The sequence below is a fragment of the Cryptomeria japonica genome, chromosome 8, assembly GCF_030272615.1.
Source record: "Cryptomeria japonica chromosome 8, Sugi_1.0, whole genome shotgun sequence".
NCBI classification, from domain to species: domain Eukaryota; kingdom Viridiplantae; phylum Streptophyta; class Pinopsida; order Cupressales; family Cupressaceae; genus Cryptomeria; species Cryptomeria japonica.
In genome coordinates, this window is record NC_081412.1 from 501468452 (window position 1) to 501482265 (window position 13814).

The following is a 13814-nucleotide window of genomic DNA, read 5'->3' on the forward strand; positions in this document are numbered from 1 at the left end:
GTAGTGTGTGAATTGTCTATGTTGTTGGTCTCTGTTTGGGAGTTCATTCTCGTTTCTCTGTTATTCAGACTTATGAATTTTGGTTTTCATGTTCTATACCGATTTATTGTATTGTGCGAAGTGCTACTGTAGACATTTTGGGGTGGTGGTATGAATAGTTGTTTTGGGGTGGGCGGTTTTGTCTTTGTTGGGTGGTTTGGGTGGTTGATGACTGTTGGTGGTTTCGTGACAGAGAACTGTTTCTTTTTAAAAGTTGTAAATTTCCCTTTCCTTCAATAAAATCCAATATTATAGATCAAAAATATATATATGATAATACATATTATTAATATGTAGTAATATATATTATTCATATATAATATATTATATATGAATAATATATTATATATTATATAATATATTATATATTATATATGAATAATATATTACATATTATATAATATATAAGTTTAATGATATCACATATCCAATATTATCGAATAATATTGGATATCTAATATTTTTAGATATTTGTTATGCTTTAACTTTTGCTATGGCTACATGTACTAACATCCAAGCCAAGGAAAAATTCAACATGGTTTTTTCACGTTTTTGGGCAAATAAAAAAGACTTTTTTTTTCATATCGTCACTTTTTGGGCCCTCATGATCCTGCACATACCCAAACCAATTTTATATAGTCTGTCCTCTATTAGGATACATTTATGTAGTGTTGTTTATAAAAAGGCCCCTGACTTGGGTAGTGCAACATGGTTCCAACATAAAGGATGTTGTCATTTCTTATTTGTCTGAGTCATACTCTAAACAAAATATCATATTTTTGTGGTATATTCCCCTATTTTAGATGCACACCATATGACTTCATCCATTTATCCACTAAGTTGAATCATTTTATGCTTTAATTCTTCTTTTAGTGCTTATTGTAGGTCAATTGGAATGGGCAAAGTAGAGGTATCTAACCAATTATATGAAATGCCCATGACCTCCACACTTTCTTCCACATAGGTAAAAGACTTTAGACCCTTTCAATAGTTTTAAGTCTTCCACATAATCTGTAATGTTGATTATCTCAATGATAGGCTTGTGACCAATCCATGAGTAACTCTAAAAATTAGCCCTTTGGCCATTTTTTATTCTCCAAGACAAATGATCAGTTATCAAATGTCTACTGCCCCATAGTAATTGCCAAACAATAAACCCATTATTTGAATTCCCAATCGCGAGGATCCATTCATGTTTTGAAGAGTCTAAATACTTGCTTTGGAAGATTTAACACCATAGTCTATGTGGCTTTGTATACATTCTCCATGTTAGTTTTACTCTTAAAGCAAGATTTTGAGATTTCATCTGTCGTAAGCCTACACCCTTAGCCTCTCTTGACATGCATGCATTGTCCCAACTAATTAATGGAACCCTTTTTATTTCATTTGCACCTTCCCACAAAAATTTCTTGAGCAAACCTTCAAATTTTGCCTCCATTTTATGTGTAATCTAATAACATGACATTAGGTAGATTAGGATAGTAGATATGATTGTTCCGATCATGCTTATTCTATCAGCGAAAGACAACTATTTATTTTTAGTGAGACTATTCTACTTTACATTTTTCCACCACTTCTTCCTAGGTTAGAGATCTACAACTCCCCAAAAAGATTGGAGCTTTGAGATGCTTGGTAGGCATTGTTGCTATAGGAAAGCCCAACTCTTTAGTGATGGCTCTTTGGATGTTCTTTCAAGTGTTGAAAAAAAATATTGCATATTTATCCTTATTCATGAATTATTCTAACATTTCTATGTATTCATCCAAAACTTCATTTATTATTTTTGCTTCTATGATACTTGCTTCCCCAAACAACATTGTGTCATCTGCAAATTGTGCATTTTAATAGTGTCTAAGTCATTTAATATTTTGATCCCTTTCCAAAGACCACTATCTCATCTCCACTTAATTTCTCTTCCCATAGCCTCTGCCATAATGACAAACAAGAATGAGGATATAGGATCCCCTTGCTGAATACCATTAGAAGAGTTGAAGAAACCACAAAGAGCTCCATTAACTGAAATTGAGTACCTTATTGGGGAAAGGCATGACTGAAACATCTCAATCCAATGGTTGTTAAATCCAAATTTTCTCATCATTGCTAGTAGAAAGCTCCATTTTACCTTGTCATATGCCTTGCTTTCATCTAGCTTGATCATCATCCCCTTCATTCTTTTTGTGATCATGGAATGTACTATCTCACTGACCACTATGATAATATCAACGATCTCCCTTCCCAGAGTAAAACCATTTTGTTCAATTGATATGATAGAATCCAATATTTGCTCAAGTCTATTAGCTAAAGCTTTAGAGATAATTTTGTATACAGTGCTGCAAAGATAAATTGGTCTATAGTCGCCAAATGTCTCACACACATTCTTCTCAAGATCAAAGCAATTGCAGTGTTGTTAATGTCTTTTATATATTTTTTACTCCTTCTGAAATCTTCCACCAATTTCCATACATATGTCCTAATAAAAGTCTAGCACTTGTGATATAATTTGGCTGGGAACCCATCTAGACTAGGCATTTTATCCGCTTGCAGAGATGAAATACAACCTCTCTAACTTCGTCAATGGTAATGGAATCACATAACATCTTATTATCCTCAATTACTATCTCTGGAATGAAATCTATGTCAACCATCCTATTATTGTCCCAATTCTTAGTACCCAATAAGTTCTAGAAATGTTCAGTTCCCATTGTTTCAATCTCTACACTTCCTTGAGTCATTATTCTATTATCCTTATTGATTATTTTGATTTTGTTACATGATCTTCTAGCATTCATTGAAGCATGGAGGAAATTTGAATTGTTATCCCCAAATTTTAGCTAGAGTTCTCTTTATTTGTCCCTCCAATATATTTCTTCCCTTGCTAATGCCTCCTTTAAGCTCTTTATGTAGCTATATCTCTTGATCATAGTCCTCTTTGAATATCCCATGTTCAATAACTTTCTTATTAAGCTCTTCCAATTCCTGTTCCAATCTTATTTTTTCTTGAAAAATATTTTTAAATACATTCTTATTCCAATCTTCCAGTTTTGCCTCAAGATGTTGTAGTTTTTTGTGAATTGATAATTGATAGTGCCTTTAATTTGATTCTCATTCCAACATTGTTCTACAAGGCCAACCAAATTATCATCCCTCCACCACATATTTTCAAATTTGAAGGTGGTTCTGATATTTTGTTCATCTTTTTTTATTTCCAAATTGATTGGAAAGTCATTCGATAAATATAGAGGTAGAATAGATGCATCAATAAACTACGAGTCATCAAACCAATTAGGGGAGATGAGAAATCTGTCAAGATGCTTGGAGATACTAGTAGATCCTCTTCTTTTGTTAGTCCATGTATAAGTCCCATTAGATGTATTGCAATCCACAAGTTTTAAATCTTCCACAAAGTCTCTGAAGTCCTGAATGCTTTTATTTATCTTCTTTATCCCCCACTCTTTTTGCTTAGATTCAATATGGCATTGAATTCCCCTCCAATTATTACAGAAGGGGATCCCTTGTTTACCAAAAAATTCTTTAGGAAATTCCAAGTGCATGCTTTCTCCTTCATTTTAGTAGGTTCATATACATATATAAGAAGAAAGTGACTGTTTAGTTTGTTATTTTATATAGAGAAAATCATGAAATTTGTTTTATGATCTAGCAGATCTAATGAAACTTATTTCTCTCTCCATATAACCCCCAATTAATCTATAGTGCCAACAACATCCTAAAAAAGTCTTGACCATGACATACAATAGTTTAGAAATTTGTTAGCTTCATCTTCCCTTAGCTTAGTTTCCTAAAGTAAGATGATTTCTATTATTATCTTCTATATATGATGCTTCATTAAGTGTCTCTTGTTAGGGGCGTTAAGGCCCCTGACATTCCAAGCAGCGATCTTCATTGTTTCCCAAGGGAGTCCTCAAATACCTTAGTACTTGTCATGAATTTCTTGATACCAGCACAACCCTTTTCCAATGCTTCTTCCTCTCATTTTTGTCTTGCGATTTTTTTGCCTCTACCTTTGTTGGGTTTAGATTTCCCTAAGAGCCTTGTAACAGTCTGGGATATGCATCTTTAGTCTATTATGCCATTGTCTTCACACTCAGTTTTAAATATTTCATCCAATTCCTCTTCTTCAATGTCTATTTCTTCTTTTTCATTACAAGTATGACACTATTCCTTGATATCTTCATCATTCTAGGTGCTTCTTAACATCTCTATCGATAAAGATTTAGTGTGATTCTTATTTGGAGTATTATTCATTCTACTGATCTCAGATTATTCTTTTTTAGCTAGAACTGCCTTTTTTGGGGTTTGTTTGGGCTCATTTTTCTCATTTCCTTTTGGGTTTGTTGTTACTAGACTGGGTGAATTTGTGTTACTTTATTTTTTCCTCCATACGATTCTTGAGTTTTTGGTAACACCCATCTTGTACTCTAACTCTCTGTGTTTTCTACCTCTGCATTTTAAGCAAAATTATTTTTCTTCCTCTATCTCAACTGATTAGAACCATATTGTTTCATTTACCTTTAAGGAAATCTTTTGTGGGATGCTCCTAATCATTGCAATTAGTAGTTGAGTGTATAGGCAAGAATCTCCTTCAATGACATGCCAATGCCTATTAGGGTGCCAATGGTTTTGCCAAAATTTTCCACACATTCTCCAACCCAATACTTTATTGTAAGATTGTTTAAATGAATCCAGATTGGTTTTTCATAAGGGAACAAGTTTGAAGGGTCAAAGTTGTGACTCCATGGTTGCATATACATCGATTTCCCATTCATAGACCACAATCTTGCCTATATAATATTTTCTTTTTCTTCAGTTGTGGCAAAGATGATAGTGAAGAAACCCTTGGGCAAGAATTTTATGATCACTTTTGTCTTCCAGTAATCACCAATCCATTGTTTGATGGTTTTTCTATTTGACCTAATCCCAATAAATCTACAATAATGACAAGGTTTTCCATAAGGTCTATGTCTATTTCCACCTCTTATGTTACATCAATCATTAAGGTCGATTGATTCGAATCACACCCACTTTCTAATTGTGTCTCATTATCCCCTTCATCTTTATTTGTATCTCCCTTTTCTAATTTTGATTAATTCTTTCTTGAGTTCGATATTATTTCTATACCTTTGTGATTTAATTTGAAATTTTACAGATTTTTGCATATGATTAATATTATCCATGCAAGGAATCATTAGTACTATGCCTATCAAAATAAAAAAAAAACATGGGTAAAAAAAATAGAAGAAAAATAATCAAGAGAGGGAATGCTACCTAAAAAAGAACAAATACAACAAAAATAGAGGCCATACAATGAGTTTTTCTAACCTTGGGTGAAAGTAAAGGGCAAGGGAAAATGAAAAAAAGAAGAACATATAGAGAAACAAGATAAGGACAAAAATATCTAAGAAAAACCCTAAAAGTAAACTAATTGTAGTAAAAGGGCTTACAAAGTCGAAGAACCTAAAAATAAGAAAGAAATAAGGAAAGGGGTACCAAACATCGAAAATTTTAAAATACAAACCGAAAAAGGACACATCCAAGGATTTGCAAACCAAGGGTTCGTGATTGCACCTCCAACCATTGAGAATGAGAATGACCTGCCAAAAAAAACTCAAATAAAGAAAGCTTGAGAAAAAGAAGTGGGGCCACATGATAACAAGGATATTCCAGGATAAGACATTAAAATTTGATGTGCGTGTTACCCAAATCCACATTGTAGAGAAAGAGATTTCCGTGTGGGATGATAAACCTATAAGCTTAATTGTATAGTTTTTAAGAACAACAATTGTTCACATCATATCCTAATTCATTCATAATTAGAAAAAAAAAAAAAATTAAATTTCTATATTCTAATTCTTATTCTAATTCTAATTAAAATTAGAATTATAACTATTTAATAATTAAATTACAATACTCTTAAAATTCATCATTCATCCCGATTGACCCCTCTTACAATACTCTTAAAATTCATCATTCATCCCGATTGACCCCTCTTACAATACTCTTAAAATTCTTCATTCATCCCGATTGACCCCTCTTCCCTAACTTCAAAAAAAGTTTTGTTTTTAAGAAAACTTCAAGCGTAATAAAATAACTTGAGGAAATCTATGGAGTTTTTCCGGCTGAGAAATTTTAGCTCCTACGCTTCATGGATCAGAGCCTAAAGAGGAACCCTTGTATGGTGTTGCTTACTGATCTTGCAGCAAAATGACAATCAAAAGTCTATAGCGTGTTGGTCAGCACTTATTGGCAAAATGTCCAGATCCTGGAACCGATCTTAAGTCGTTTAGAACAGGGTGAATAAGCAAGAAGGCAAAGGAAGTGTCAATGGCAGTGCTTGCAGAGGAGAAGACGACAGAAAGGGGCCGATTAATAGCACGATTGGCAACTTTGCTCATCCGCTATGCCCATCCGCTCAGGTAAATTTTAAATTTATACTAATATTTTTTTTTGCACATCTAGTGTGGATGTCCCCGAGCTAATAAATGCTATAAACAGCGTCTTGAGCTGTTTGGCAGGGCTGATTGCTCTTCTTCTTCTGCCTCTTCTTGCCAAGAATACTTACATTTCAGAGAATGCACTCATACCTGGTAAGAAAAGCTTGCTTATTATTACTCAATACTTCATTTAACCTAACATCAGTATTTTTTAACTCAGTGTTGCACAAGGTTATTAAAGCATTTAGTTTATCACTACCCAATACTTAGCTCTTCTCGAAACACTTTTAGCGTTTATCCGTATCTTTAAAAAAGATTCAGATAAAATCTGAAAATTTGGGCTTGTATTTTGCGGGTTGCTTTGCAACATAACTGGATTTATTGCTAAATGGTTAGCGAAAATGGGTATTAATGTTTAGGTTGTCCTTGCAATTTAATTAGATTTCATATTTAATGAACTGAATTTCTATATTCCCTTAAAGTACCTCGTTAGATTTTCATATTTATGAGCTGAATTTCTATATTTCCTTGCCAGATTATATGTCCTTGTGAACCATGGTTGCTTTTGACTTGGCAGTGTACATTCATTGACGATGGTTCACCTCTTGAAATGCATTATATATTACTCAAAGCTCAATTCCAGTTCAGAATTTTTTTACAATATCTGAAAAATTTGCTTGCAAACTCATTGGAAATTTTCCTGACTGTTCCATGGTATCCTCTCCAAATTGTTCCCTGCAAATTATTAGAATATAAGACGCATTACATTTGGAAATACCTACCAATTACTGTTTCTATTAATAAAACTCAGTGTTTGTGTGTTAATCACCGCTTGTTGAAATCTTTAGTGGACTATTTTTGGTCTGAAAGGGTTGTCAATGGTCCCACTTGTGGTCATTGTTTTAAGGTTTGAACCCTAAATTGGTCTCTCTATTGTAGCAAGGAATGATGTCTGATTGACCATTGTGGGCTGGTGCAAAGCATCAACAATTGGGACAAATTAGGGATCTATGGAGTAGAGTCCTTTCTACTCGTCATAGGTTGTGAAAAGATTTAGTAATATTTTAAGCATTCAAGAAGGAAAATGTTGGTGGCACCCTTCTGATACTTTGACACTAACCAAATTATTGAATGCAAGATGCCAACTTCAAAATTTCATGTTTCTACATCTTGGATTGAAAAATAAAAGAGATTACTGATTACTGATTAGCATGCAAAATGACATTGCTACCCAAAAGAGAATGATACATCGATTGACTATGTGGGACAAATAGAATTCTTTGTTGTAGGTGCTATAATTAAGCTTGAGAAGGACATTGAATGATGAACCACTAGATGTCGTCTTTGCACAAGTGTCATACCTATAGGCTATGCCATATAGGGAAGTGTTAGTCTTAAGCTCAACTAGTTGTCGCAAGTTTAGGATCAAGCCCTAGAGTAGAAAAAAAGAGTCTCCTTCAAACAACTAAAGGCATGAGTGTCATGTGGATTGATAATAAGAGCTTTTTGGTTAGAATCTAATGAAGTGGGTGGACAAACATGTGAACTTAGGAATACAACCTTATAAAACTCTTCTCATTTGAAATGTAGGCTAAGTGGTTTGCTAAAGAACTTTGACTCTATTCGGATTTGCTTGCTTTCCATGCTAATCAACAAGGAAGCTCAAATGTTAGGCCTAGGTTTATTGAAAGGGCCATTTCGTCTTGGCAAGATCAATGAATGTTTACACATGGATTGGGTGGCAATCCCAAGTCTTTTTGTTAAATCAAGATGTCGTTAAAATGGATGAGAAGAAAATGCTAGCATGGGGTTTGAAACATTGATGATTGATGCACATGAATATGGCAAGTGGATTAGTAAGGTCAAAAGGGATGACTAAGATCATTTAGAGCTCTAACTTTGTCGTGAAAGTTGCCTTCTATGTTAATTTTAGTGAACAATATTAAGTAAACTTAGAAATTAATTTGAAATGCAAACACTTATGAAACAGAAGACACAAAAATACCCTGGGAAAACCTCCCTCTTGGAGGAAAAACCCAGCATCAAAGATCCAGATCAAATCTTTTATTCATAAGCAGATTACATGAACAATATATATCAGATTACTTATCTGATTGTGGTATCAACCTAGGGCAGTTTCACAGAGACTTGGCCCAACTCAAATCAATGTATATGCTGTTGCAGAATATCAATATTGCTGTCTCAGAAGGGGCAGAATATTGGCGCTACTTGGAGAGGAAGATCGCAGCAGTATGAAGACACCAATTCGCCCAGCAAGATGCCTAACAAGTTCGCTCAATAATCAGATCAGGTCGCAGCAGAATGGACGCTTAGATCGCTCACCAACTTCACACAATGATACCCAAGTTTGCTCAAACTGATTATCCTTGTCCTGGATCAGATACGCTCAAGATGACAACTTGAATGATAAGAGATTTAGTTCGCATAAGGCACATGTGAAATTCGCTTGATGAAAATGATATGTTTGATGTATGAAATGAATCTTGTTTATATACAAGATTCATACTCATGATTTATCCAAGTCGGCTGGGCAAGATTGCTGCCCTTTTACATAATTTTGCAATTTGCCTTTTAGCGCTCAATTTGGGGCCTACATAAATCTTACAAGTTACAATGTGTTCAATTTTGGGCCCAGCCCAATAGCACATGTAATTGCTCATGTTATTACAATATGATTAAATTTAAATTGCCACAAGGCAACATTAAAATATAATCCAAACTAGCTATCCATTTCAACATTCTAGACGTCAGATGGCACCACGCAAACTTTGTGATAACTAGAATCCAACTTGAGCCTAATGAAGTGCTTGCCACCTTGAAGCTTAGATAGAAGATTATTGATCTTGGAATTTGGGTAATACACGACTAACTGTCACTCATTATGTTCCTATTTAACACTTTTGGAATATGATTTTACAAGGAGATGTAATGTCCCCTTCCCAATCACTCAACATGATGGATCGTTAGCCTATTTAGTGGGTTCCCATAGGTTAATGAGTTAGGGTTAGGGGACTCACATTGACAATTGATCCAACTTTTGGTAGTGATAGGTGTTTCATTGAGCTCAGGGGGTTGAGATTTGCATAACACCCTTTTTTAGAGTAGTTTTGGATAGTTTTCACATACTATTTTTAGTAAGTCAGCCCGAGCATCAACTAAGCCAGTGTATTACTATTTTTAGATTTGTTGGTGGATGCAATTAATGTTGATTTCTTGATGTTTTTGATATGCTCTAATGATTTAATGTAAATAACAATAATCATTAAGTTAAATTAAATATTTAACTTTATCGTTATTTAATTTATTTAAATATTGACTATATGGTGCCCAAAGTTAAATTTGAAAAGTTCTAAGTGTCAAATATTAAATAAATGCCTTTATTGGGTTAGGCGCCCATTTATGAGAGACAAAAAATTTAATAAAATAAAAAAGGTATTTCTTTGTAGGGCATGGGATTTGGAGGGCTATAAAGTAAGTCTTTGGAGCTCATTTGTTATGCTTGTGTTTGATTTTGGAGAATGAAATTTTTGGTTGAACTTATTTATCTTGTGGCTTTGCAAGGACAAAAACCCTTGCAAGGAGAATCTTTTGCGTTGGTGAAAGATCCAATTTGGAAGATTACTTGGTGATTTCATCCAGGACTCACAACTGGACTTCATGATTGATATCTTCATTTTAATTCTCAAAGAACTTAGGACAGATTTAGGAGAGATTGTTTAGAGTAGATTGGAAGGGTTTGTAGCAGCTATTTGGGCAAAAAACGTAGGACATATTTACGGGCTATAATGGGTGCCTTGTTTGTCAAATTACCTGGTATAAAGTGAGCTACCTTGGTGAGTCTATCTACTACTACCCATATAGCATTATGTTTGTTCCTTGACATTGATAAGCCCTGTACAAAGTCCATACTAATGATTTGCCATTTACAATTTGGAATGACATGTGGCTGAAGTAACCCTACCGGGTGTTGTTTTGTTTTTACCCTTTGACATTCAAAACAACTTGCCACAAACCTTGTGGCATCCTTTTTCATTCATTTCCAGAAATAAAGTGGTCTGACATCTTCCAGTAACTTGGTAACACCTAGGTGTCCTAAATATGTTGTTGAATGCACCTCTTTTTAAACAAATTTCCTTAACTCTACAGAATCTGGTACATACATTCGACCGTGGTACCTCAAAAGGCCATTTGGTTCAACATTGAATCCTTCATACCTCGGATCTTGGGGATCAGCTTGAAGGGCTTCTTTGACTTGATTATAGTATAAATCCCCTTCTAAATGTTGTAAAACATGTGCTTTAAAATCTGTGTTAACAGATACCATGGAAGATAGGTGTCTTTGACAACTGAAGGCATCTACCACTCTATTTTCTTTACCCTTGATGTAATTGATTTCAAAATCATAGTCTGAAATCAACTCCATCCATCTTCTTTGACGAGCATTTAGATTGGCTGGGTAAATATATATTTTAGACCTTGATAATTTGATTTGAGTTCAAAGGGTTTTCCCAATAAATAGTGTGGCCACATTTGGAGAGCATGCACAATGGCTACAAGCTCGAGATCATGGGGAGCATAGTTTTGCTCATAGTTTTTCAACTTTTTGGACTCATACGTGATTATCTGCCCGTTTGGCATGAGGACTACCCCTAATCCTTCTCCGCAAGCATCCGTGACAACCACAAAGTTTCCTTCCGGATCCAACACTTATAATGGTGCTATAGTTAGTTTCTGTTTCAAACACTCAAAAATCTTCTGACATTTTTCTGTCCATTCAAAACTTTTTCCTTTTCTTTGAAGGGTCGTGATAGGATGAACTATTCACGAGAAATTCATTACAATTTTTTTGTAATAACTTGCCAATCCCATGAAACTTCTCACCTCTTGAACATTAGTCAGAACTAGCCATTCTAGTATGGCCTTTATTTTTGCCGGTTCTACGACTATTCCCTTGGCTGAGATAATGTGCCCTAAGTATTATATTTCCTTTTGGAAAAAGGTACACCTTATTTCCAAGGTCATGCAAACATTCTACAGTCTTGGAAAAACATTCAACCTTGGCCTTGTGCTTCCACAACCAATTCGTTCCTAGTATTGACTTCTGTTACAAATCTTGGAAGTTCAATCCTAGCCTCAAACAAACATTGCTCTATCTGAGCTCGTCTGATTTGCATACTCTATTGTCCAAGAGTTGGCCATAAACCGAGTTCTTCTAGGAAATCTACTCAATAATTTTGGTGATATAAAGCATTTTGTGGCACCGTGTAAATCATAATGGTTATGGAGTTTCCATAAAGTATACATGTTGTCTCGATTCATGTGATCTGGTATTCTGCCTGCTTGTTATTTAAAGCTACATGGATTTTTTGCTAAAAAGCTATTTGTTGAGATGTTAGTGGATTTCTTTGCTATGGCCTGCCTTAATTCTTAGTTGTGCATTGATTTGCATAATGATCTCTACCACATTTAAAACATCCACTTGGTGGCCCTCTCTTTTCTGCGCCCTTGTTAGAAGTGTTTCCCTGCTTTTTGTAATCATTGAATCTTTTCTTATCCTTTTTGGAATCTTGCCTATTCCCTCTAAATCCCTTCTTCTTAATGGACTGTGACGATTGTGTCCAGTTGATTTTCTTTCAACCCTTATCCTTGATAGCATCACCCTTCTTTAGTCGCTGCTCTTGTCTAACTGCTTTTTCATAGACTTCGTCCATAGTGTTAGGTGCAAGAACATCTACTGCTCCTTCGATGTGGTTGTTGAGTCCCATAATAAACTTTGATTCAAAACCTCCCATCTTGTTGGTATTGAGGTACATACTTGAGTAATCAAGTAATTTTTTCCCAATATTCGTTAACTGACAGTTCCCCCTGCCTGAGGTTTTGGAAATCCATCAACTTTTGATCAAAGAACAATTGAGGAAGCCATCTTTGTCTAAATATTCCTACAAACTGCTCCCGAGTTATATCAGTTATTTTCAATCCTAGTTTAGCCTTCTTGTTTTCCCACTACATGCCACCTCTGCAGACAGCTAATAAATTGCGCATACTGCTTTGGTATTGTCAGAGTAGTTTTGGATCTCAAAGTAATTCTCCATTTCTGTCAACAGGAACCTTCAAATTTAGGTGGCTTGATCTTTCTCATGTCTTGGGTTAATTCAACTGCCAAATTGATTCCTCTTTTCCACATGAGTTCAAGCATTCAAGTGTTCTCCTCAGTGCTCGCTATGTGAGGTGTCCTCAAGTCTATTAAAGCTCTCCCTAGATTGAGATTCATCTTCTTTCTATCTGGTTCCATGCTGACCCACAACCCTTCTTTCTAAGTTCATAAGCCTAGCTTGGGTTTCATTCATCATGTTTAGAAGTTGATCCAACTTAGTCATGGGGTTGTTAGGATTCCCATATTCCCTATGATCATTCCTAGAATTGTCCATACTCAAGTTTTCTTCTCTTATTTTGCTAGTTATTACAAAAATAATACTCTCTAAGAGTTGCTATCATCATCAGTGATGGGCTCTTCTTGCCCATCGAAATCAAAAGGAATGAAATGATATCCTTGGGTAGGAACACAATGGTCTTTTTGACCTCCTATCTTATTTCTTTCCTTAGACACATTCTTAGTTGTGGTTTCAGGTTTAGAATGTGACTCAGTTTCAATTGTTTTCTTGTTTGAAGGGGCCATGTGCGCCTTTCTTTCCAAACTCGTCGGATAGCTTCTGCTAAAGTCTCATTATCAGATGTGGGTGAACAACAAGAATAGTCATACATGGTTCTAGTCATCCATAGGAGAATGACTTTTGGGTTACGAACCTTTTTTCGTGGGGTTCAACAAATTTACATCCTTGTGAAACACCAACAAGCTGGTTTCAATTTTTTCTAGATGAGATTGTGGTGAGCTCCTAGGTCTAGTGTTGAACGCGGTAGCTTTGGTATGATATGTAAAATGCTAACTAATTTAACAGGAATAACATGCATAAATTATTTCCTTTATTGTAAAAGACTTTACTATCAGATTTATTTCTAATACAATAATTTAAATCTTGCATAACTAACTTTGAAGCATTAAATGAATTACAATCATTCATCCCTACATTAGCAATAGACATTATACTTTCTTACTAGCATAATTTAAGAGATAAGAGGCTTAGAGTTTATTGAAGTTTGTGCTTTCCATTATGGAATCTTATTCGACATTATCCATGAGAGGGGGAGCATCATTAAGATGCTTTACCTCCAACCATAGACTTGGCGGTCCCCTACACACCTTCGTTTCAGAAGTGGCCCTACCCTTCATGAAGGTCTAGACAAATG

General features: G+C 34.9%; 1 protein-coding gene across 1 annotated transcript in view; it reads left to right on the forward strand.

Annotated features, from left to right (window-relative positions):
• Positions 1-6041: 6041 nt before the first annotated feature.
• LOC131057063 (uncharacterized) overlaps positions 6042-13814 on the forward strand; it is a 97108-nt gene continuing 89335 nt past the window's right edge. Inside the window, exons 1-2 of the mRNA XM_057991258.2 lie at positions 6042-6470; positions 6550-6641. Of these exons, the coding sequence (XP_057847241.2) occupies positions 6379-6470; positions 6550-6641 (184 nt within the window). The 5' untranslated portion in view covers positions 6042-6378. The remainder of the gene's footprint in view (positions 6471-6549; positions 6642-13814) is intronic.